Source organism: Xyrauchen texanus, chromosome 34 (genome assembly GCF_025860055.1).
Source record: "Xyrauchen texanus isolate HMW12.3.18 chromosome 34, RBS_HiC_50CHRs, whole genome shotgun sequence".
NCBI lineage: Eukaryota > Metazoa > Chordata > Actinopteri > Cypriniformes > Catostomidae > Xyrauchen > Xyrauchen texanus.
Window position 1 is genome coordinate 15341003 of NC_068309.1, and position 27395 is coordinate 15368397.

Below are 27395 nucleotides of genomic sequence, written 5' to 3' on the forward strand. Positions count from 1 at the left end.
AACCGCCATAAAACAGTAAAGAAGAAGACTCTTGTTGGATGTGAGCGCGGAATTTATTCTATGAACAAATATATACATATCACGTGTGAGGTATTGTTGTCTAAAACTTACTTTTATTTGGTCTTATGTAAACAATATGCCAACTCGGCCGTTAAATCTATTGCAGAGCAAACGTAATGTACTGTTCTGGCTAAACAGTTAGCTGACAGTAGAGCTAGTTGGGTAACCTCAAACCTGTGTTTAAACAGCAATTTTAGAGAGAGAGAGAGAGAGAGAGAGAGAGAGAGAGAGAGAATATTTTAGATCAATTAAAATATTGTGTTTACGGATAGACGAACAGTGATTTGTAAAGTGGGCGTAAAATACACTTCTTTCATTGGTTTCATTAGCACTTTTTTTAATGCAATAAAATGTGATTTGAATTATTTTTTCTGACATTTATCTAAACATTTTTAGGTTTGCTGTTGATCTGTGGACCGATAAGATATGCATTTTGAGAGCAGAGGAGTTTTCATGGCTGCGCCTGCTCTACAACAGCCCAGTTTCCTTCTGGTAAGAGCAATAATGATAAATCGCTGATTCTTGAGATAAGGGACAAAACATGTCTTGCATACAAAATTCATCTTTATTTAAAAAATCAAGAAATTCATAACAATAAAAATACTGCAAAAGTTACATCTAAAGGAAATGTGTATACTCGGGGCATTTTATTTTATAATCATTTCATGAGAATTTTTAAAAATGCATGCTCTATACTTGGAAGCACATGTAACTTATCCTCTCCTCAGCAAGAGGTCACAATGTTAAACTGCTAAACAAAGTGTTTAAAAATGCAACAAATTCAAATGAAAGGTAGGGATCTGTAAGATATCAAACAATACATTAAGAAAAAAAAATGTGCCTATCAAAGTTGTGTCCTCACTTTACATCAAAGCCATCAGGTTTTTTTAAATCCTGAATAAATCAGAAATGTCTTGGTCAGTTTTAATTCCGAGTACCCCTTTCCCCTCTTCCTGCTCATGGTGGATGCAACAGTAGGACACGTGGTCTGGTACGTTTGACTTTTTGCATATTTTAAACGAACAATGTATAAGTCTCTGCAGTCACAGCTTCAACTTGTCAACTCCATCATTCTCATTATTATAATTTCTGGTAAAATTGTGGGATACATTTTGACATTTTTGTTTAGATTATAGAGCCATCTTCAACTTGGGGGGAAAAAATGGCTCCAGTGTACAACACATGGTTAAGATGGAAAAATATTATAATTTGTCAGCTCAGAATAATATGAAAACAGAAGAAAAAAAAATATTGAATGTATTTTATCACTTAACTCCTTTACTGAACAATATTATTCGATAATTTAAAGACTTTTCACATGTTGGATGAATCAAATTAAATTAGCATGCTTTTTGGTGTGTCTGATGGAGTTGACACAAATGACAGTAAGATGCAGGTTATGAAGTGAATTAATGTACATTTTCAGAAAAAAATACCTGTTCCCTTACATTGTTCACTAGCTGAGACCTTTGTCTACAAATATATCCATTTCAATTTAATTTAGTATTAAAAAATAAAAAACTCTGTTCTGTTTTAAACCTGTTTTGTCCTTTATCTCAAGAATCAGTTAAATGTTTACATATTATATCTGCTAATGCTTATGGGCTTTTGCTAATCTGTATGTCTTGATGGCTGCAGGCCAATTTAAAAGCAGACTGGACCAATAAACCTCTTCTTCAAAGGTGTCACGAGTTGGTCAAAATAATAGATGATTACCCTGCTAAGGTACAGTTTTCTTATTTCATACATGTGAAAATACTGAAATGCTACTTCAACCTTCTATAATCATGTTGGAGAAAGAATCACCATTGGCTAGTAAATTTTTGTTTTTACTTGCCAGACCTTTTGCGACATGTAAGTATAATGTAACTAAAAATATATTAAGCAAACTGAGAGATGGGGCCTCTTCCTACAGTGCATCTGGAAAGTATTCACAGCGCTTCACTTTTTCCACATTTTGTTATGTTACAGCCTTATTCCAAAATGGATTAAATTCATCATTTTCCTCAAAATTCTACAAACAATACCCAGTAATGACAACGTGAAAGAAGTTTGTTTGAAACTTTTGCAACTTTATTTAAAAACAAAATCACATTCTCAGCCTTTGCTCAATACTTTGTTGAAGCACTTTGGCACCTATTACAGCCTCAAGTCTTTTTGTGTATGATGCTACAAGCTTGGCACACCTATTTTTGGGCAGTTTCTCCCATTCTTCTTTGCAGGACCTCTCAAGCTCCATCAGGTTGGATTGGGACAGCCAGTGTGTCGGTGCACAGCCATTTTCAGATCTCTCCAGAGATGTTCAGTCAGGTTCAAGTCTGGGCTCTGGCTGGGCCACTCAAGGACATTCACAGAGTTGTCCCGTAGCCACTCCTTTGTTATCTTGGCTGTGTGCTTTGGGTCGTTGTCCTGTTGGAAGATGAAACTTCACCCCAGTCTGAGGTCCAGAGCGCTCTGGAGCAGGTTTTCATCAAGGATGTCTCTGTACATTGCTGCATTCATCTTTCCCTTGATCCTGACTAGTCTCCCAGCTCCTGCCCTGGAAAAACCTCCCCACAGCATGATGCTGCCACCACCATGCTTCACTGTAGTGATGGTTTTGGCCAGGTGATGAGGGGTGCCTGGATTCCTCCAGACATGACGCTTGCCATTCAGGCCAAGCATTCAATCTTTGTTTCATCAGACCAGAGAATTTTGTTTCTCATGGTTTTGGAGTCCTTCAGATGCCTTTTAGCAAACTCCAGATGGGCTGTCATGTGCCTTTTCATGAGTAGTATCTTCCGTCTGGCCACTCTACCTTACAGGCCTGATTGGTGGAGTGCTGCAGAGTTCTTTTGGAAGGTGGTTCTCTCTCCACAGAGAAATGCTGGACCTCTGTCAGAGTGACCATCAGGTTCTTGGTCACCTCCCTGACTAAGGCCCTTCTCCCCCGATCGCTCAGTTTGGCCGGGCAGCCAGCTCTAGGAAGAGTCTGTTGGTTCCAAACTTCCATTTACTGATGATGGAGGCGACTGGGCTCATTGGGACCTTCAATGCTGCAGAAATGTTTCTGTATCCTTCCCCAGATCTGTGCCTCGATACAATCCTGTCTCGGAGGTGTATAGACAATTCCTTGGACTTCATGGCTTGGTTTGTGCTCTGACATGCACTGTTAACTGTGGGACCTTATATAGACAGGTGTGTGCCCCACCTGAATTTACCCCAGGTGGACTCCAATCAAGTTGTAGAAACATCTCATGGATGATCAGTGGAAACAGGATGCACCTGAGCTCAATTTTGAGTGTCATGGCAAAGGCTGTGAGTACATGTGATATTTATTTTTTATTTTTTTTAATAATACTTTGCAAAGATTTCAAACAAACTTCTTTCACGTTGTCATTATGGGGTATTGTTTGTAGAATTTTGAGGAAAATAATGAATTTAATTTAAAGAAAAAAATTGAAGCACTGTGAATACTTTCCGGATGCACTGTATATATTAATGCAATATAGTATATTGTAATAATTTTGATATATATTTTGCTTTAAAATCATAATCACATTTTAGCTTTTTAAAAATGTACAAAGTTCACATTCTATCAATTTATATGATGTCATGAAGTTGCATTTTTAATAATGAGACAAGCTGTTGTCACTGTTTGAAATTTCATACACATTTTTAACAAAACGATTCGCAAGGTAGGAACCTAATCGTGACCCCAAATTTTCATTATTGTGAAATGTGCGATTTATGACAATTTTTGCCTGTTTTAGGGCTATGATGAATAATTGTCTGTTTTAGGTGTTTCACAAATATGATGATTAATTACCATATAAACCCACGGAGTGCTTCATGCACACAAAAAAGTCATTTATACAAATTTAGTTTGGGTCATATAATAAAATAGGGTATATGATTTCCTTTTCAGGCTTCGAAAACGTATGAATGACAGTCAAATATAAAAGTATCAAATTTAAAATAATTCAAATAACATTTTGTCTAAACTAAAATATATCTCTCTTATTTGTCCGATTTACTTTTGATCCTTTGGACTTTTTCAATGTTTTGGTTTCTTTTGCTTCTTTTGTAACCCAGCCAACCTGTATAGCTATTATATTATATTATACAATAGTAAAATATTTCTGCATTGAAGTCTTCACTTTCACTACACTTCACTTTAAATGTTATTATTTACTTGCCATTGACTAATAACAGATGCTTTTAGTTTGCATAGTGCGAAATTTACTCGCAAATGCGAGTGATTTACTCGCAATGTAGATGGCTTTACTTATGCGCTTAACTAACACAATTATTATTGATATATAGAGTATCATGTTAGACTGTTTTAGAGCCGTAAAAGGAAGCACACGTATTCCCATGGTCACGGAAAATCTGGAAATATGTGTGAATTTTGTGTGTGTGTGTGTATATATATATATATATATATATATATATATATATATATATATATATATATATGTGTAATATATATATATATATATATATATATATATATATATATATTACACATATATTACACATATATATATATATATATATATATACAGTGAGGAAAATAAGTATTTGAACACCCTGCTCTTTTGCAAGTTCTCCCACTTGGAAATCATGGAGGGTCTGAAATTGTCATCAGTAGGTGCATGTCCACTGTGAGAGACATAATCTAAAAAAAAATCCAGAAATCACAATGTATGATTTTTTAACTATTTATTTGTATGATACAGCTGCAAATAAGTATTTGAACACCTGAGAAAATCAATGTTAATATTTGGTACAGTAGCCTTTGTTTGCAATTACAGAGGTCAAGCGTTTCCTGTAGTTTTTCACCAGGTTTGCACACACTGCAGGAGGGATTTTGGCCCACTCCTCCACACAGATCTTCTCTAGATCAGTCAGGTTTCTGGGCTGTCAGCTGACAAACACGGAGTTTGAGCTCCCTCAAAGATTCTCTATTGGGTTTAGGTCTGGAGACTGGCTAGGCCATGCCAGAACCTTGATATGCTTCTTACAGAGCCACTCCTTGGTTATCCTGGCTGTGTGCTTGGTCATTGTCATGTTGGAAGACCCAGCCTCGACCCATCTTCAATGCTCTAACTGAGGGAAGGAGGTTGTTCCCCAAAATCTGCATAATACATGGCCCGGTCATCCTCTCCTTAATACAGTGCAGTAAGCCCTGTCCCATGTGCAGAAAAACACCCCCAAAGCATGATGCTACCACCCCCATGCTTCACAGTAGGGATGGTGTTCTTGGGATGGTACTCATCATTCTTCTTCCTTCAAACACGGTTAGTGGAATTATGACCAAAAAGTTCTATTTTGGTCTCATCTGACCACATGACTTTCTCCCATGACTCCTCTGGATCATCCAAATGGTCATTGGCAAACTTAAGGCGGGCCTTGACATGTGCTGGTTTAAGCAGGGGAACCTTCCGTGCCATGCATGATTTCAAACCATGGCGTCTTAGTGTATTACCAACAGTAACCTTGAAGCGGTGGTCCCAGCTCTTTTCAGGTCATTGACCAGCTCCTCCCGTGTAGTTCTGGGCTGATTTCTCACCTTTCTTAGGATCATTGAGACCCCACGAGGTGAGATCTTGCATGGAGCCCCAGTCCGAGGGAGATTGACAGTCATGTTTAGCTTCTTCCATTTTCTAATGATTGCTCCAACAGTGGACCTTTTTTCACCAAGCTGCTTGGCAATTTCCCGTAGCCCTTTCCAGCCTTGTGGAGGTGTACAATTTTGTCTCTAGTGTCTTTGGACAGCTCTTTGGTCTTGGCCATGTTAGTAGTTGGATTCTTACTGATTGTATGGGGTGGACAGGTGTCTTTATGCAGCTAACGACCTCAAACAGGTGCATCTAATTTAGGATAATAAATGGAGTGGAGGTGGACATTTTAAAGGCAGACTAACAGGTCTTTGAGGGTCAGAATTCTAGCTGATAGACAGGTGTTCAAATACTTATTTGCAGCTGTATCATACAAATAAATAGTTAAAAAATCATACATTGTGATTTCTGGATTTTTTTTTAGATTATGTCTCTCACAGTGGACATGCACCTCTGATGACAATTTCAGACCCCTCCATGATTTCCAAGTGGGAGAACTTGCAAAATAGCAGGGTGTTCAAATACTTATTTTCCTCACTGTATATATATATATATATACACGTTAGTATGTATTAATCAAATATGTTCAGAACAATTCAGAAAAATTTGGAAATATAATTTAAGTTTGTGTGTACGTGTGTGTGTGTGTGTATATATTACGTACGTATCTATTAATGAAATATGTTCAGCCCATAAAAATTTTATTTTCTTGAAATGGCTCTTTGTGAGTGCTATCGAAGACAAAATGATTAAAAATCCTATTCATTAATCACAAGTGACTGGAAAAGTCATGAATCAGTTGCAAATCTCTCAAACCTTTACTTTTACACCCAGAACAGTGCAGGAGTTTTTTTTTTTGCTAGGTTGGTCAGAGAGTTGAAGCGTAATCAATTGAGGTAGCTGCAATGTTTTCAATGAATTTAAAGATTTAAGGTAGTGTCATCCACTTGGCACTTAGACCAGCTGCTGTCCTGCTGGCACCGCTTTACCCTCTTCCTGACTGAACTCTGTCTGAATGGATGATGTTTATTCTGTCCTGAACTTGGCTGTGACCTGGTTTGTTTGTGCTTCATTTGTCCAATAAGTTGCTTATCTAAGTTTGTCTGCTAAGTTACTTCTTCCCCCAAGCAATCAGAATTTTGAAATCTTGATCTCTCACGATACTTACACTCCCGGTCAAAAGTTTTGAATCACTTGACTGAAATGATTCTCATGATCTTAAAATCTTTTGATCTGAAGGCATATGCTTAAATGTTTGAAATTAGTTTTTTAGACAAAAATATAATTGTGCCACCATATTAATTTATTTTATTATAAAACTAAAATTTAATAAAAAAATACGTTTTTGAAATCGATGACCAAATAATAAAGAAAAACAGCCAATAAGTGCCCAACATAGATGGGAACTCCTTCAATACTGTTTAAAAAGCAAGGGTGACTACTTTGAAGAAGCTAAAATATAACAGTTTTAATTTGGATTTTGTTTAGTCACAACATAATTCCCATAGTTCCATTTATGTTATTCCATAGTTTTGATGACTTTACTAATATTCTAAAATGTGAAGAAAAAAATATATAATAAAGTATATCAGGTAGTGTATATCAGTATACAAGAACCTTTTGACCGGTAGTGTATATCAGCACCACACTTTATTAGCCTCAGACTGGACCCACATTTTATACTTTAATTAATATACATGTTTATTTTTATTGTATCAGTCTTCTTATTTTGTGTATATTGTATACTATTGGGTGTATATTGTGTTGTGTAAATCAGATGCTTATTATAATTGTCATACTGCTAAGTTGCTTGGAACTGCACCCAAGATTTTCACCCACTGTTGCACTTGTGTATATGGTTGAGTGACAATAAAGGGATTTGATTTGAACTCCATAGTTTACTTGGATTAGTTGGTTTGAGGCTGACATATGTGCCCCAGCTTTTTGTATCAAAAAAAGTTATGAAGGAACTACATTGTTTTTGGTGTTTATGTTCATTCAAATGTTTGATTAGGAGCTGCATGGAATTTTTCCCTGGTTGGTGGAGAGTGTGTTTGGAAGTCTGGATGGAATCCTTACTGGCTGGAATCTTAGATTTTTGCATGCCCGCTCAACTGAGTACAACATCGTCATGGACTTCCTGGATCCAAGGTTGACAGTCCTTTTGTTTATAAATGTGATATCCTTTGTGCGTTTTTACATGTCATTTGACCATAGAGTCAGGTTTGCGAATCAGTGTGTTTCAGAATCCGCTTCATTCATTAAAATGTGGGGAAATAAATGCATGAAGGCGTGCAAAAAACAAATGTGGAGATCCACAGTTTCATGTAAAATTTTAGGGAAAATAAAATGTTGTATTGATTGTATTGGCACAGCCCAATCATTTGTAGGGCTGGGTATTGATATAGATTTTTCGATTCTGATTGTATATCGATTCATATGGGTTAATTTCAGTTATAATGTCCCTTTTGCTTACATATGAAAGAAATTCGCTCCCAGCTAATGCTGTTAATTATACAGGGGACCTTCTAACTAGGTAAATTTTTAAGAAAATTTAAATTTTTACTAATTGTTGTTTATCATTTTGTTCACATTTTGGCTTTTTAAAAATAAACAAATCCATGTATTCAATCAATAAATAAGATTTGTATTATATTTATAATATAAACAAGGTGTTATTTTTTTGTTACATGTTTATTGTTTAATTGCATAATTGATACTATTTACAAGTATTTACATCGATTTGTTGAGCGTGCTAAAACCGCTACTGTCTCTTTAAGAAAACCGGCATATCTGTTAAGAGCAGGACCCGAATGGCTTTATTTAATTGGTGCCATGGATGATTAGAATTATTAGTTTTTTGTTTTTGATTAACAACTGAACTATAAAGAACAGAAAGGGTATTAAAAGAGACATTATTCAATGACAAATGGGTTCATGTGGATCTCGTCTTTGGACACATTACACCGAACAACTTTTACTCTTAACACACAGTGAAAGGATCTCACGGCTGAATACTCCACCACTATACTACACAATAACTGATGAGTGAAATGTAAACATTTACCAGCCAGTTGCCAAATATATACATTTTAGTCATATAGTGCAAAATTTGGTTGCAAATGAGAGCGATTTCCTCTTATTTTAGTGGAGGGTTGCACACTGAGTAAAAGATAAATTTTGGGATTGAAGAAACGATATTGAGATTGTTCAAATGAAGATTGTGATGCATCGGAAAATTTATATTTTTACCCACCCCTAGTCATTTTTACCATGACCACAGTTCATCAGAGAAGAGCTACATCTGATAAAAATAAGAAAAGTTTCATTGCAACTTATTCAACAGTGGCCTGATGATGAAATTAGTGTACAAACTACAAGCTGAGGAGTACAAATATGAGTTTCCAGTCAGTTATCTGCCGGTAAGAACTTTATAATAGGCAATCAACTGTGAAACTACAAAGTTATTTCACTGAAATGTATCTTTAAATGTATTCTATCCTTCACAGGGTCCTATTAAGTCATCCATTCAGGCCGGAGTTCTTCCAGATTGCCCTCTGTTTCATAATAAAATTCAGTTCCCAATGTCAGGCCTTCTATTACTCAGTATGTCTTAGCTCCTCCATTCACCCTCAAAATAAGTGACTATTATATAACTTATTATTACTGTTACAAGACTATTTCATCACTTTGTATCTTTCTTTCACATAATTATCTGTTCTTAATCTTCCACAGATCCTTTTGAATATTATATGTTCAACTTTGCCTCCAGTCTCAATGCACCAAAGGTAAGAGCTCATCTGATATCAGAGGGGAATGTGTTTTTCAAGAACAAATATATCATGGGTGTTATTGGATATTTCAAACCCTGACGGTTATTTCAACATTACAGAACTTTATTGGTTCTTATTTGAAAATGTTTAATCATCTTTTCAGAACTACCCCCCAGGGCCACATAGCAGTTGCTCAGACAGTGCATACTTTGTGCTTGTTGACAACTACCTCAAGTACTTCCTCCCTACAGAGGGCAATGTGCCTCCATCGCCTTTCTCAGACACAAGGGGCACTGTAGCCTCTCCTGCTCCAAGGTATCAAACTGTAATGAAAGTACTTGAATAATTGAAAATACTTTTTTCTGTAATGATCAATTAATCTTAAAAACATGGTCATTCTCACTAGTATTCAAAGCAATTTCATATGCTGTTTTCCCAGGTCTTCCAATGTGCCTTATGTTGGATATGGTGGTCACAGCAGCAGTCTATTGAAGCGTCATATAACCCATCAGCCCTCAGTCAATGCAGACCCTGCCGCTCATGAGATCTGGAGGTCAGAGACACTTCTGCAGGTAGGAACTCATACAACTTGTTCATCGTTTGAGGTTCACTCCGTAATGCATTTGCTGATATGGTAGTTGTCTTGGACTTATACTGTGTATACAGCATCATGCAAAAGCAATAATTTTCGTTTACTGATATCGTTGTGGAAATGGGCTTCTCGCAGTAAGATATTCCATGATTAGAAGTTTCAGATTATATGAGACATACTGAGATAAAGATAAAGTTGTATTCGGCTGATCGTGTGATCTCAACATGGTGGCTTATTATTTATTAATTATTCATTTATTTAGGGGGAATACTTTAATTGAGGAACAAATTACTGAGTGTATCTTTAAAAGTAAAATGCATAAGACCAGCTTAGTTATTTGCTTTTTGTGTTAATACCCTACTTGTGTGTGCCTTTAAAGGTGTTTGTGGAAATGTGGCTCCATCACTATTCTCTGGAGATGTACCAGAAGCTGCAGTCTCCTCAGGTGAAGGTAAGAACCTGGCACTGGCCTTTAGAGCTTCACACTCCCTCCACCGCACGGCTGGCTGGCAGAAAACCAGCACTGCATAGGGACTGCTGCACGGCACCCAAGCTGACTCATGCACTCCCCATCCCTCTGTGAATGGCACACTCTCTGTTTACAAAGTTCCTCTTTGTGTTTCATATTTGCAGTGTCATTTATACAAAATGATGTGATTAAATATTTTCTTGTTTATTTCAACTGACCCAATATCGAGCTTTGAAACAAAAGGACGTTCACATTCAGACTTCTGGGTTAAATAAATTTTGCACTTCACCTCTGTCTTTCGGATCATGCACACAATGCCATGGGCGATTGTGTTATAATTGATGCTGGACAAAGCTGGGCTTCAAGATCGATATCTTGGTTTGTTAAGTCCAAAGTATACTTCAGTCAGATGTGAACTCTAGGAGTCTGCGTGACTCAAACTTTGACACCAGCAGAACGCTCGAGCACTGAACGCGTGCGGCCCGATTTTTCTAACCACACGTACTCTGAATGTGCTGTATGTGTATGCGCCTGGAATTATTTGCACTAATTAGTGGGTCCACAAGGTGGCAATACTCACAGTTCAGTCATTACTGTCATGAAGAAGTGCTTGAAGAAGATATAATCCCACTAAACAACTGGAGACGAATGTGGAAATGACAACAGTGGATGTGCACATCAAGATCATGTCTGTAAGAGGTCAGGAGATACTTGCATTTGTATAACTCAAGTCTGAAGGAATATAATATATTTTTGTATGATGAACTACTTTTAAATGACCAACTCAATAAGATCTACCAACTAAAAAAACACAGTTTCATTTAAAATAAAAAATGCTTGTTGGGACTTCTGCATGTATCCCTACATGGAATTCATCTTTTAATTAATAAAAAAAATATATAATTGTGGCAGCGGGGGCGTGGTCAAGCGCCCGTCCGGGAGAGAAAAGCGGTAAGGGCGCTCACACCTGAGCTAAAATGATGACTAACACCTGTCTCTAATTTCAGTAACATGAGGAGAGCGGCATAAAAGGGCAGCAGTGACGGAGCATGGGAGTGACAACCCGTCCAAGGAAAAAACCCAGAACCAGAGAGTGTGAGAGAAAAATAAAAGCTTACCCCTTAAGCAGAGACTTGTTTCCGTCCCTTCCTTTGTTTGAGCGTCCTGCGTCACTCTATATAACCTATCTTTAATAAGCGAAAAATACGGATATGAAATGGCGACACCCGGCCGGAGTTGTTGACCATCGATTACTCTCACTTGGTCAAAGGCGTGCTTAAGGGTTTCATCCCGCTGACTGCTCCAAGGGGAAGTCCCCTCAGGGAACTCCCTGAGAGGAGGGGTGACCCCTCAGCCTCTTCCTCGTCACTGGAGCAGCCGAGGACGGCCCCGCCCGCTTCCCTGCCAAAGCATCGCACATCACACACCTCTTCACTTTCATGCAGGACCCATCCGCGACAAACTCCCTCTAATACATTTCTAAAATTCGCCAATCAGTACCCAAGATTAGCGGATGGGTGAGGCGGAACTAACCGCTGCCTCCACACTATGTTTTTCTCCCCGAATTTGATTGCTAAAGTCACCATGGGGTACTTGTGAATATCCCCATGCACACACCTCACCCTCACCCGCTTAGCTGTGCCCAAAGCCTCGGTTGAACCAAGCGCTGATGGATGGTGGTCTGATTACAGCCTGTATCCATCAATGCTTGGTATGTACCCCCTGGATCCTTACCGGGACCCGCACGCACCAGCCCGACCGGGGCAGCCTGCGGGACATCGGAGACCAGCACCACCGCCCCCACCTCCATCAGCGGACACTGATCCCGAAGTGGTCCGGTCTCCGCGACTTCCAGCAGACCGCCCAGGCGCCACGGCCGCACCCGTGCTGGCGGGCGCTACCACCTGAGGAGGAGAGCGGCTGAAGGACGGAGAAGGGTTAGGTGGGTTCTCCCACGGCCGGGAAGCTGGCCTGGTGTATCCTCCACGCCTGCGGGGGCAGGAACGGGCCCTGGGGAGAGAGCAGAGCGAGAGGGAGCGGGGAGAGGCAGGGGAAGACACAGGGAAGGGAGAGAGAGAGAGAGGGGAGGGCTCATCCGCCTCGGCATCGCCGCCAAGTGGTCCTCCGCGAAGCTGGACAGCTGCCTCCAGCGACGCCGGGCGGTGGCACTGGACCCATTCCGCCGTTCTCCTGGGCAGTCGCTACGCAAATTGCTCCAGTACCACCTGATCGATGACTCCTCGACGTCGCGGTCCCCCGCGAAGCAGCCACCGCCGACAGGCGCCCCGAGCCGTTGAGCAAACGCAAACGGGCGGTCGGACTTCTCCAGCTTCATGCTCGGAAGAGCTGGCGATTCTCCTCCGGCTCCGACCAACCCGTTGCAGAATGGCCCTCTTTAGGTCAGAGTAAGCCAGGAGGTTAGTCGCCGGCAGTTGTTGTGCCGCGAGTTGTGCTTCCCGGACAGGAGAGGAATTAGACGGGCTGCCCACTGTTCGGGCGGCCAGCCCCAGATGTCAGCCGCCTTCTCAAACAGGTCGAGGAAGGCCTCAGGATCATCTGCTACCCCCATCTTCTGTAACGTGGGCGGGGCAGCGTGAGCGCGAATGTCCGGGTCGCGGCTGGGGCCGACGCAGCCTCCTGGCTGAGGAGGCTCCGGATAGCAAGTCGGTCCTCTGCCTGAGCCCGCGATGATCTCGAAGAACCGCCGATCTTGATCCTGGCGGAGCTCAAGCAGGGATTGTTGGTGGCCTTGATGGAGAGTGGCGAGGGACTGGAGGATTTCCGCTAGCTGGGAGGACTCTATGGGGCGACCTTGTTCCATAACCAAAAAAAAAAATGTCCCGGGTTTTCGGCACCAATGTGACACGCGCCCAAAGGAAGGGACGGAAACAAGTCTCTGCTTAAGGGGTAAGCTTTTATTTTTCTCTCACACTCTCTGGTTCTGGGTTTTTTTCTTGGACGGGTTGTCACTCCCATGCTCAGTCACTGCTGCCCTTTTATGCCGCTCTCCTCATGTTACTGAAATTAGAGACAGGTGTTAGTCATCATTTTAGCTCAGGTGTGAGCGCCCTTACCGCTTTTCTCTCCCGGACGGGCGCTTGACCACGCCCCCGCTGCCACAGTAATAATGTCCAATGTTGATATCATTCAGTTTTTAAACTAAACCCAAAACACCTACAGCACAATAGATTACAACAGCCAGGGCATTTACCTTATTCTGATGACTTGCACTGAATGGAACAGTTTTGCCTAATCCGGGCAGTAGCATCGCAATTTCTCGCTCTGTTCTCAGAAGTCCTTGGAAGGCGCGTATGCGCAAACCTGGTTGTCATGGCAACTGAATAAACAAAACCTTGCCTGGTCAATATTTACTCGTCAAGTGCAAGTCAGACAGAAACTAAAAGAAGGAAAGACATTATATTTATTTTTATTAAAAATTTACGAAATTACATTTAAATTTTGTGCGATCTACCAGCATTGCCTTTGCGATCGACTGGTAGATTGCGATCGATGTATTGGGCACCCCTGGTATAGCATATGCAAGCAGATGTGTAATTTTTTGATTGTCTCATTGGTTTTATACGCTATTATACCTATATTTGTCTTTACTTCTAAAAAATTGATTTCACAAGTTTTTTTTTAATCATGATTAGTCTTGTTCTTCAATTTATTTATTGAGTTTATAAAAATCGATCTAGTTACCATCTTCATTTCAGATATTGCAACACTTCTGTAATTCTGATTAACAATGCGATGATGCGTTTTAAGCATATTGTTTATTGTAGTTCACATTCTTTCCATCATCTTGTGCAACCCTCTGGAAGATTTCTTTGGCCCTCTAGTGGTCTGTGGCTCCATTGTTTGAGATCTACTGGCTTACCTGTTCAGTGAGACTAAATCAAGCCAAAGTCATACGATTGCTGGAAATAGCCTATATTGGGGAAAATACACCTTTTAATTTTTGTGTTGTTGTCAGTTTTTTGGTCGTGTTGGCAAAAGCAGAATAAGCACACTGCACCAATTTGACATGTGATTCAAGTAGTAGTGCTTTTGCTTCCTTCATATTTGTGTCTGCATGATGCAGCCTGCTGGCTCTTTGATTTGTCTTTTGTATTTGTTCTTCAGCTTTGGGGTGTATGTATCTTTTGGCGTCTCTGGCTTACAAGTCTACTTTGTCCGTTTAACACATCTCTGTCCATGTTACTGTTATATTGTAACAGTCAGTATATCAGTGCAAGTCTCCCTCCAGTCAGCCCTGAGCACCTGTGTGGCACCATTTAATATGCATCTTTTTATTGTGGGGGATTGTGATGTGGAAGTCACCAGTTTACTGAGAATTACTCTGTATTGTAGTAATGAAAATCCACCTTGTAAATATAGAATTGCACATGTATAGACTGAATTTATTTTGCAAAAAGGATCAATACTTGAATAATAATAGTAAATTGTTGACTCCATTAAGTATATTTCATAGTGAAGACTTTGATGTGTCTTTTCTTTCATAAGCTCTTGGATCATTTTGGTTTCATTTAAAATGCATAGATTTGATAGCATGCCAAAGGTAGTTTACCTACTTTCTTAAAGACCTTTCTTTGAAAATCAAGTCCAACAGTATAAATAATATTGCTCAGTAGGCTTGACTCAATTCCCCAGACAATTCCACTAATTACCATACTTATAGTAGTTAGCATCGTCAGTCCCAAAGTTCACTGGAAGTAGGCAGTTAGTAATCCAAAACACTTAGATACCCTTTTCTCTGTAACTTTATTTAGAGTGAACCTTAATAGTGGAGACATTTAGGCATGAATATAATTAGATAATCAAAGTCATACACTGTTTTAAATGTCACTCTTAGTGGCATTACTAGAGATTTGCCTTTGGTGGTGAAAAGGACTACTGCATCATCTCCATGTTCATTGCATTTATGTCTTTTGTGGTCAATATCGATTTTTCTCTTTCTTTCCCTTTGTACACCCCCATTTTGGTCCTATCTATTTCCAACAATTTTTCTTGGATTGCACTCTGTCCTTTTTCCTTTCTATTCTCATGTTCACTGCCCTGCTCCTCTCCCCTTTTTTCTTCCTTTCCTCCCCCCACCCCACTGTGCCCTTCTCCTCCCTCTCTTCCCCACCCTCCCCCTCCACCTGTTTGTGATGGGTCCTTCAGCTGGCGTTGTTGCAGTACCACCTCAGTATGTCCAGCATGCTGTGCCAACCCCCACCCCACCAGGCTCTGGGACCCTCCACACATACCAAGTACTTTTACCTTTTCATTCAGTTCCAAGGGCTTCCTGGAGGTAACGTTAGATTAGGGGTTAGACTAGAGGTTGGTTTTAACAGTAATCTTTTAAGTAGGCCTATAGGTCATTGTCTGTCATTCATGGTTGGGATATTTGGCCTGATTATAATATGTGATTTTAATTCATATGACTTATAATTTGTCTTTGGGATCACCATAATTTGTCTTTTGATCAAGTATTGTGATGCCAAGAACTTGTAAATGTGAGAAGCTTTTTTTTGTTGTTATGGTTGTTGTTTTAAAAAGCATGTATATTAATCAAATGGTGATTTTAACACAGTTTTGTGTTGATTTAAAAAAAAAAAATAAGAATAATAATAATAATTTTCTGTTTTTGGAGTGTGGTTGTTCTTGTGCCTTCAACAATGCAAACACTAAAACACTACGCAGAATATCCAGACCAAATTGCCCATAAATCTTTTTGTGGTGTTGTATGGGAAAAGACCAAAGTTTTCAATGCCACATGTATGATTGCTTTATTTAAAAGCTTTACACTGTTGGTGCTGTATAAGGAGTTGTTTGCATCATATCTGATAGGATTGGGGCTGGGGGGGGGTAGATTTTCCAGTTAATCAGGATTTTCATTTAAATGTTTGCCAATATCGAATTTTTAAATAACAAGATTGATCTTTTACTTGTGCTAATGTGGATTTGTGCCTAAGCGGTAAAGGTGAGGTAGAAATGTAAACACAGTCATTTATGTCTAAAGTTACGTAAACAGAAACATAAAGCGGATATTGATCAAAATATCCACATCGAAGTGTAATAGACCTGTAATAGAGAAGAGTGTTATATCGTTAATATTAAATAAACAATAATAACAAGAAAACTACTTGCTGCTCTTGACTGGATAACTTCAGTAGCTTTAAAAAGTATTAATGTATTATAATCATACAATGAAGACCAGTAATTTAAGTTAGCAATGCACCGAAATAAATTCCAGGCTGAAACCAAAAATACTAAATACTGGGCTGAAAACCGAAAATTATTACACTTTGTTTGAAAAAAAAAAAAAAAAGATTTAAAATGTTATTGTGCATCGAAAACCACTTTTTCTATAGCTAGACATTTTATTATATAATAGAGTTGACCGAAAAGAATGTGTAGCCTATTAAAAAAACCTTTATTGTTAACTGCTCATACTAAAAACATTCCAGGAAGAACTTTGAGCTCTGCTAAATATAGTAATGCTTCACCAGCCGTGCATGAACGCGCTATATGTGTGTGTCAACAACAGATCAGCGCTCGTTCACTGAAGCATGCTGTGCATGCAGAGGATAAATTTACTTATTAAACGCATCCTTTGCGATTCACAAAACTATTGTATGTCTTCCACAGACTTTGAATATAATGCACAAGTCATATGGACTACTTTAATGGTACTTTTATGTGTCTTTTAAAGTCATACTGGATCTTGACAGTAATGACCATGACACAATACCGGAGTACTGGAAAACGCTCATCATTATTACATTAATAACTAAGAGGTCTTCACTTCTGGGAATCTGGTCTTTAATGTGCAACATAAACAATGCTTTTTCTCCATGTGAGTGTTTCTGTTACCGGATTTTGAAGTAAAAATTTCTGTTAAATATTCGCCGTTGTTGTCTCTTTCTAATGAAAACCAAAAATATAATTTTTCGTCTTTTTCTGTGGCCAAAATTTCGGTGCATCCCTAATTTAATTAGTTTGTTACATTTTTATTACTTTTTTAGTCTCTGAATGTTTACTTCAATACCTGATACTGCTTTTAAAATCTTAAGGCACTGTTTGTATTTGTATATTTGTATTTTTGTTCTATTGCATGTCATTTGTTATTACTGTTTACTTGTCTTGAATATTTATGTGAGAAATTGAAATGATGGTCACTCGAATTAGTGTTTTGTTGTATTGAAATTGGTATTGAGAATCGTCATTAGGGCTGGGTATTGTTCAAAAAACAAGAAGGCTAAACTGTTAATTCAGCCAACCCTAAGCATAAGTACGGTTTAACAAGATAACTAATTTAATGTGAGTTAAACTTGATAAGTTACTGTACAGAACAGAAACGTTAAGTACACAAGCATGTACCACTATAAGTTAGCCGATTTTGTTTGTTGGTTTGTTTGGACTGCTTCTTGCAGTCGAAGATGGAGCAACTTTCGGCTTTTATGTTTATTCCGTGCACTGTCAGGTTTGTCATGTTGCCGGTCTTGGCAGCAATTATCTTGTCGCAAATATTGCATTACGCTCTGTTGGCATAGAGCCTGGTGAAATGTAGATGTCACACTTTTGATCTTTTACATATCTTTTACATCTATGGGTGTTGATGCACACACTACAGCCTCACGTGTGAGCCGCGTCTCTGGGCGTAACCAACATAAACTAGTGTTTTTCCTTGATGCCTAAACACAGCCAATCACTGGCACTTTTAGATTTGGGCACATCTAGCATGCTACATGCTTATCACCGACGTTGACGAGATTAACCCCTTAGGTATCAAAATTTGGTACCAAACGACAAGAGGCAATTCGGTCGGTGCCTAAAATGTATCAAACTCGATACCCAGCCCTAATCGTCATATTGCTTTCATATGTAGGCTAAACAAAATGGACATTATAATGGAAATATACCCAAATTAATTGGAATCGAATTAAGTAATCTGTATTGGCACCCAGGCCTAACAGCATTAAATAATCAGAGCACTGTCTGACTTTGTTTTTGTGGTGTTGGGACAATGTCTCAGGAGCCCTTCATTCCTTCGGAAGAGCACGTCCTTGTTGTACGTCTCCTGATTAAGCATCTACATGCCTTCTCCAGCAGCCTGAAGCAGGAGCCAATCTCCACCTCACCCTCCGCCCACTCCCATGGCAGTCCCCTGGAGGAGCTCAAACGGTGGGTTTTAACAGCCTGAAAGCATCTGTCAACTTATCCAGCAGATCATCCTATATTGCAAAAAGACGTCTGTAAATCTAAGGTTGCAAGTCATAAAGAGAAGCATTTCACTCGTTCAGGCCCTGGTGGCTTGATTGAGCTGTCTTCTGTTTTACTACTCTGTCAATATGCCTCCACACTCTGTCTCCCACAGTGTGGTGGTGCAGAGGTTTGTTCAGCAGAAGCTGTATGTCTTCCTACAACACTGCTTCGGACACTGGCCTTTGGATGCCTCTTTCAGAGCGGTAAATGTCTTTTAATGTTAGTAAAGAACGTTAGCGCACTAACTATTGCATCCTACATCACACAAAGTTCTTGTAGAACAATTAAATATAAAATCTCTCAATTGAAAATGTCTAATTCATTCATTCTAACCTTTTGATTATTTTGTCTTTTTAGGTATTAGAGACATGGCTTAGTTACATTCAACCCTGGAGATACACTGGAGAAAAAAACAATCAACATGCAGATGGGCAGAACAAAACTGTTCCTGACAAATGGTATTTCACATTTTGGTTGTTTGCTTCAGTGTTAAAGAGTCAGTTGTGATTTCATGGAGATCATTTAATATACATTTTGACCATCATATCAAGATATACCAACAGGGTTTTTGTCATTCACAGGGCATCATTTGTCCAGGAGAATCTGCTTATGTACACAAAGCTTTTCCAGGGTTTTTTGAATCGAGCCATGCGGACAGACTTGGTCAATGCCAAAAATGCCCTGATGGTCTTTAGGGTAGCCAAAGTCTTTGTTCAACCAAACCTAGCAGAGATGATCCAGAAAGGTATGTGAGAAAAGCTTCTTGAGATACTTGACTATAACATGCCCAAAGGAACATACATCAGGTTTTTCTAAATGGTTTTCTTTTAAGGACTTCTGGAAGAATAAATCTTGAAAATCGCAATAACCTCGTTAAGACCCAGTTTTGGTTCATTGGGCCTCATTCAGGAAACACGAGTAGAATGCATTTTTGTGTAAATCGTTGATAGTTGTTCAAATGTACATTTTTGAAAAAAGAACAAATTAGTTAAAAAGAGGTTTGTTCTTTTATAGCCATGAGAGAGATATAAGAGAAAAGCCACGAAAGCACAGGACTGTCTAGCGTGTTTGAACTGAATAATTAAGCATCCCTATTCGAATCCCTACCAAAAATTCACAGAATAATTAGATATATTGATTTTCATTTATATTTAATGAGTTGTAAGATGTTAGCTCAGTAAAAGACTAAACGTTTTTTCATTTAAATAGTGGTCACCGTGGCCAAGATGCATAGTGTATGGTAGAGATGTAAATAAGACTTACGTTTTCAGGTTATGTGTCTTAATTGTTTTCTCTGTAATCACCATCGTTTATAAACATAGCTTGCTTATTTTAAAGATAGTGTGCCGCTCACGGGCACAGCATAATAAATGGACAAAGATATATCTCCAGATAGCATACATGTAATAACTTTACATCTGTTTTTATAGTTAGCTATAGTATGTAGTGTAAGATAAAGACCGGCAAAAATATGTGCATATTAACTGTGTTCATATTACTGTGGTTAATGGTTTAGTACCAAGATAAAAGATTATTTCATGTTTGTAATTTAGGTGTATGAACATTCAAAAACCAAAAACGTATTATATCTTACCCTATTTGTGAGGAGAGAAAAAAAGAGGTGTGATCACATCTTACAGTGTCACTCAGTAGCTGTCTGTAAGTTCCGTCAGAAATAGCGCATGGCGCACTTGGGTTTGTTAAGATTTTTCCAACGTAAAAACATTAATATGTCCATTGTCTGTCCCAGTTTTCATAAATAATCCAATGTCAATTTGTCACCACAATCATTTGGAAAAAAGTTTCTATTATTCTAGTTTTGATGAAACACCAGGAGACCCCCCCCAAGTTCCTTTTTTTTTTTTTTTGTTCTAGGAGAGCAGCTGTTCTTGGAGCCAGAGCATGCTATCCTGCAACGACAAAACCGTGTCTTTCTAACACCTTCACATGGTGGCAGCTTCCTTTCTTCCCGCCAGCCGATGGGAACAGACACCGTCTTCAAGGTCAAAAGTCATGTGTACAGCCTGGAGGGGCAGGACTGCCAATACAAGCTGATGTTTGGCCCTGATCTACGAAATACCGTAAACTATGATGACAACTTATGCCACATACGCCTTGAATTTAGACTGATTTTGCTATAAATACTATCTCTTGGGCTTTTGAATGTCGGAAGCATTGTTCACCCAAAAATGTCATAATTTACTCACCCTCATGTTATTCCAAACCTGTATGACTTATATCATGAACATGTCTTTCATGGAACACAAAATGAGATGAATTGTTAGCCTTAGTCACCATCCGCTTAGAATGTTTAAATCTTTTTCCATATAATAAAAGTGAATAATGACTGAGGATCTCACTCTGTGTAACATCTAATTTTTTGTTCCCGTCATGTGAGTTTGGAACAAAATGAGTAAATAATGACAGAATTTTCATTTTTGCGCGAACTGTCCCTTTAAAAAAGAGATTGTAAACGTATTACCATAATTCCTTTGATCAATTTCAGGTATTAAAACTGATCCAGATTATCGCCCAAGCCAGACAGACAGCTAAACGGATATCGGATCACTCCACAGAGATGGCTGCAAACAATTCTTTTCTCTCGTGGTTTGGAGGTGGCTCCACAGATCATAACAACACATTTACTGGAGGAGAGATGGATGATATGGGAGAGGTTGTAAAAAAAACTCACGAGTTCCTAGATAAAGCCCTGGACTACCTCTGTCAAATATTCCGGGTCAGTCTAGATCATTTCAGTTATATAAAGAATGCACAATGATATTCGTTTTTTGCATTTAAATGTACAGCCGTGGCCAAAAGTATTGGCAGTGACATACATTTTGTGTTTCGCAAAGTTTTCTGCTTCAGTTGTTGTGGTGTTGATTCACATTGTTTCTAGATTATTATGCAGAGTGATCAGATGCATTTTAAATAATTGCAAAAAACTTAATTGGCCATAAAAATGAACTTTATCACAAAAACCCAAATTTCAATGTTTTTTGGCCCTGGCACAAAATGACCAGCCAACATAATTTCACTAATCGTATCAGCAGCACCTGGGAAAGTGTGAACGAATACCAGTCAGGTGAAATCACTCTAACATTCTGATTGGATTATAAGAGCAGACTGAATGCTATAAAATGAGGGAAGAATTGCTTCCAATCATTGTGTTCTTGTTAGCAATGGTTACCTCAAAAGAAAGACGTGCAGCCATCATTGCTTTGCATCAAAATGGTCTCGCATGCAAGGAAATTGCTGCAAAGAATATTGCATCTGAAAGAGCCATTTACCGGATCATCACGAATTTCAAGGAGAGAGGTTCAACTGCAGTGAAAAAGGCTTCAGGACGTCCCAGAGTGTCCAGCAAGCGCCAGGACCATCTCCTCCTGAGGAGTCCGCTACGGAATCGTGTCATCACCAGTTCAGAGGTTGCTCAATGTTGGCAGCAGGTTGGGGTGAGTGCATCTGCATGCACAGTGAGGTGAAGACTTTTGGACAATGACCTGTTGTCAAGAAGGGCAGCAAAGAAGCCACTTTTCTCCAAGAAAAACATTAAGGACAGACTGAAATTCTGCTGGACGTACAAGGATTGGACAGTAGAAGACTGGTGCTAAGTTATTTTCTCTAATAAAGCCCCCTTCCGACTGTTTGGGACATCTGGAAAATCGATAGTCCGGAGAAGAAAAGGTGAACGCTACCATGAGTCCAGTGTAGTGCCAACAGTGAAGCATCCTGAGACCATCCATGTGTGGGGTTGCTTTTCATCCAAGGGAGTGGTTACTCTCACAATTCTGCCCAAAAACACTGCCATGAATAAATATTGGTATCAAAATGTCCTGCAAGAGCAACTTCTCCCAACGATCCAGGAGCAATTTGGTGATGATCCGTGCATTTTCCAGCATGATGGAGCACCATGTCACAAGGCAAGAGTGATAATGAAGTGGCTCGGAGATCATTACATTAAAATGTTGGATCCGTGGCCAGGCAACTCCCTGGATCTTAATCCCATAGAGAACCTGTGGTCAATCCTCAAAAGGTGAGTGGACGAGCAGAAGCCCACAAATTGTGATAAACTCCAAGCACTATTAAGGCAAGAATGGATCACCATCTGTCAGGATTTGGCCCAGAATCTGATATCCAGCATGCCAGAGCGAATTGCAGAGGTTATAAAGAACAAGGGTCAACACTGTAAATATTGACTCTGCATATATTGAATGTTTTTGCCAATAAAAGCCTTTAACATGTATGAAATGCTTATCATTAGTTTCCAGTGTACCATACAAACATGTGAAAAAATAATCTACAAATGCTGAATCAGCAAATTTGCAAACAAAAATTGTATGTCACTGCCAATACTATTGACCACGGCTGTATTGTCCTGGGAAATCCCATATACAGTACTGTGCAATTGTTTTAGGCACTTTCAAAAATAATGCCATTTTTGGCCATGTTTTTGTTTATCAATTAACGTCATAGAAAGTCCAGTAAACATAAAAAAACAAAAACTTGGACTCTGTTTTTCTTGGTTGGCAGATTGGATGTTCCAAGCTTCTTGGAGAATTCGCCACAGTTCTTCTATCTATTTAGGCTGTCTCAGTTGCTTCTCCATGTAATCTCAGACTGACACGATGTTCAGTGGGGGGCTCTGTGGGGGCCATGTCATGTGTTGCAGGACTCCCTGTACTTTTATTCTATTTGTAATGTTTGGGAGTCTAAAATATATATTTCCTATTGACACATTAAAGCTGAAGATAAAAAATAAACATCTAAAGACAAATGTTTTTGTGAAACATCGTATGTGCCTAAGACTTTTGCACAGTACTGTATATAAATTAACATTTAAAATACCTTTTTATCAAAAGGACTATTTTTTTTGTTATATAGTTGAATACAGGACAGTTGTCTCAGCTGATTGTTAATGTGGCATCAGAAGAAGATAATGGGGGGTTTAAACGACTTCCAGACTGCATTCCATGTGAAAATGGCCTTGTGTTAACAGACCTGGGCAGGTTGCAGGTGAGATTTAGCATGGCGATCTTCAGCATGGCGATCTTCAACATGTACATTTATTTCAAGTCAGAATGATATTCTACATGTATAATTTCCACTTGTTTTAATTTCATGTTTTGCAGATCATCAATGGTCTTCGCAGGTTTGAAATTGAATATCAAGGAGATCCAGAGCTTCAACCTATAAGGAGCTATGAAAATGCTTTCATGGTTCGACTGCTGTTCCAGATATCTTCTTTTATCAATGGAAGGGTATGCTAATTGTTTAAGCCTACAATACAATCCGTAAATAAAATGCATTAGGGAACGTTCAGACCAAACACATAAAGCAGCGAGACACTGCACAAAGGTCAAAGATGTCCATCTTGTTTACTTGGTAAAACAGCTTGGGCAAACACAAAAACATGCTCCGTGTGAATGCCTCTTAGTCTTTTTAATATGCAGTGATAATGCATGTGGGAGTCATTTCATCCAAATGTACAATTATTTTGTTGCATTCTGTGTTTTCTATAGTTGGGGGACCACATGGAGGCACTGTGCTCTCGACATGACATTCTGGGCCGTGTAGGAAGGCACTATTTGACCAGTTCCTCTGTTGTGGCTGAGCAACGGCGGAGGAGCCCAGTGACACGGCAGATGAGAGGAGGTCCACAGCGAGCCCGGCTCAGCCTGCGAGTGCTGGCCAGCTATCGCACCCTCCTCCTGCTCCTCCTACTCTACGTGCTGTTTGCACTACTCTCTTTTGGGGTTTTCTCCTGCACTGGGCTCATTCTCATTGTTAGCTTTCTATATGAGCTCCTGTTGAATTTCCTCAGTGAAAAACTAAAAACTCAGTAGTTGACATTGCCACAATTTTGGTTTATTTGCTCTCTTTTTTAAAAACAAATGTCAACACAAAAATCCCAATGTCCTTTTATTAAGATGCTGAATGGTTTGCTATTTAAGTTTTTGCATTGCAAGTGTGATTTTGTGTTTTAATGACAAAACAGAATAGGAAATTAATTTAGGGGAATAAAAGGAATATTCCGGATTTAATACAAGTTAAGCTCAATCGACAGCATTTGTGGCATAATATTGATTACCACAAATAAAAAAAATTAGACTTACCCCCTCCTTTTCTTAAAAGGAAAAAGTATTGGTTACTGTGAGCCACCTACAATGGAAGTGAATATATATTATTAATTGCATTTTTCTGGAACTGACTGCTTTTCATTAAACAGGCATAATGAAAGCCTCACGTGAAATTATTGGATTTGCATTATTATACAAACATGGATATCTATCAAATCTCGAGATAACGTCAAATAGTTTGAGTGTGTTAAATCAGTAGCGTCTGGTTTAGAGGAAGTAGTGCGGTTACCATAACAACCTCTGCAGGGTTAAAAGTTGCTGCGTGAAGGTGTGCAGTCTTTGTAAACACTTACGCCCTGTATGCACAGAAAGGCAGGTAATAAACGAGAGCCTGACTATCATTTATTTTGGCGGGAAGGGGGTTTTGCGCTAAACACAAATTATGGTAATTTGCAGACTGTTTAAATGAACACCAAAGCATGACGTATCGAACATTTAGTTTTAAGTCTTTGACAGGATCATTTATTTCCACAACGAAATGGATAATCGAGTCGTCTCGCAGCAGAGGAATATTTCCTATGAAAAGTAGCACGGAGAGACTGAAGAAGTTGCATGATGAAATAGAGCGTTTAAAACAGGTAAATAAAGGTAATTGGATATAAATTATACTGTCCATTTATTTCCTGTTATTTAGGTATTGTAATGTACAATAATTTTAATTGGTGGGTCATAATTGTGCATTATCTATTAAATGTGTTTTTATTTGATTAATTTCTTATGATTCAAGCTTTGTATATTCCACAACTAATTATAGTTCATGTTTGTTTGTTTTTTCTGAAAACATGTTAAGGTAATTGAAAATCATACGGTTCCTATGCTGCAATTACAATCTCTTCTTGCATATATAAATGCGTTAATGAGGATGTGGAGCCTGTTTACGGGTGTATCGGAGGTGATACTTTGGTTGCCCGGTGGCCGAGTGTTGCTGAATTAGGAAAATGAAAGACTGGCATCGGTATAACCTCTGTGGGTGGCATAGTATCAAAGTGACTATGAAAAGGAGATTTTTTTTTTTTTTTTTTTAAATCAAGTTAAAAGCGTTTTTGGTAGCACCTTACAAGGTTCCATTTGACAATGAACAATACTTTAACAGCATGTATTAAACTTGGTTAATGTTGACATTACTGCACTATGAAATAATAATGAACAATTGTATTTTTATTTACTAATAAATGCTGTAAAAAGTATATTGCTCATTGTTAGTTAATGATACCTAATGTAGGCTATTAACTAATGTTAACGAATGGAACTGTAATGTAAAGTGTTATTGTATGTCTTATGATCGAAGTTTTCAGTAACCAAGTTCGGTTACCGAGTCCAAAATATATATACACTGATCTGCCACATCATTAAAACCACCTGCTTAAGAATAGCATTCTGAGATGCTGTTCTTCTCACCACAGTTGTACAGAGCGGTTATCTGAGTTACTGTAGACTTTGTCAGTTTAAACCAGTCTGGCCATTCTTCATTGACCTCTCTCATCACAAGGCATTTCCATCCACAGAACTGACTCTCACTGGACATTTTTGTGTTTGTTTTTGGCACCATTCTGAGTAAATTCTAGAGACTGTTGTGAGTGAAAATCACAGGAGATCAGCAGTTACAGAAATACTCAAACCAGCTCATCTGGTACCAACAATCAAGCCCCGGTCCAAATCTGCATGATTTTATCTGCTGCTACACCACTGACTGATTAGATAATATATCTGTGTGTGCGAGTTCTATTCTCTACATATTACCAATATCATCATAATTGTGTAATAGCTGTCAAATGTTTTGTAAATTCTAATATCTACAGTGAATTCATACAATAAATTTTTTGTTAACCAAGACAATGGTTTCATTGAATTGTTTTACATCTGTTGTACTAAATTGTTAACAGTTTAAATTTAGCTGAAAACCCACTAAATTATCAAATATGTAGTGGAAGATAACTTTTTTAAATTTAAATTCCGTATTTCAATCAATGCCAAAAACAGCAACATCCCTCATATAGTGTGACAGTATGCCCCATCGTGTCACGAATGGTCACCATTTTAAATTAACTGAAGCTTATATATTTTTCTCTGCTCTTCAATAGCTTATTTTTTTTTATTTTTTTTTGTAGTCGAGACTTCTATGTATCTATTCAATAATTGATCAATCAAACCTGAGAAATAGTCACTGGTGTACAATGTCTAACAACTACCCCTAATCTCCCCTTCCTAAGACAAAGATAACATTTTGACACGCATCACAAGTTTAACATCATGATCCTTTTTTTTTTTTTCTTCCTGATAATGTGTTTACAGATTTGCAGTTCAAACTGATCACAGAGCATCCAAAATCAAGCAGTAAAGGTTGAGTCATAACTGTGTTCAGCCTCATGTTTTCTTCATCAAAACAATAGGTATAGTCTCATCATTTTAAGTGCAGTGAAACCACATCAAATTATCCAGGGATGTCCACAGCAGACAGGATAGGTGTTCCTTTGGAAGCCAAAGCAGGGTTCCTCATTTCTCTAC

The 27395-nt window shown here is 38.7% G+C and overlaps 1 protein-coding gene across 1 annotated transcript; it reads left to right on the forward strand.

Moving 5' to 3' along the window:
* On the forward strand, positions 1-27395 carry smpd4 (sphingomyelin phosphodiesterase 4). The gene is given in 21 exon segments (XM_052105039.1): positions 1-90; positions 457-552; positions 1699-1785; positions 7678-7814; positions 9010-9085; positions 9173-9269; positions 9399-9451; positions 9600-9751; positions 9876-10008; positions 10408-10479; positions 15664-15699; positions 15702-15752; positions 18521-18669; positions 18863-18953; positions 19108-19208; positions 19332-19495; positions 20626-20831; positions 21257-21487; positions 23635-23766; positions 23883-24011; positions 24273-27395. Coding segments are annotated over 20 exon segments (2487 nt in total). The 5' UTR covers positions 1-90; positions 457-486; the 3' UTR covers positions 24597-27395.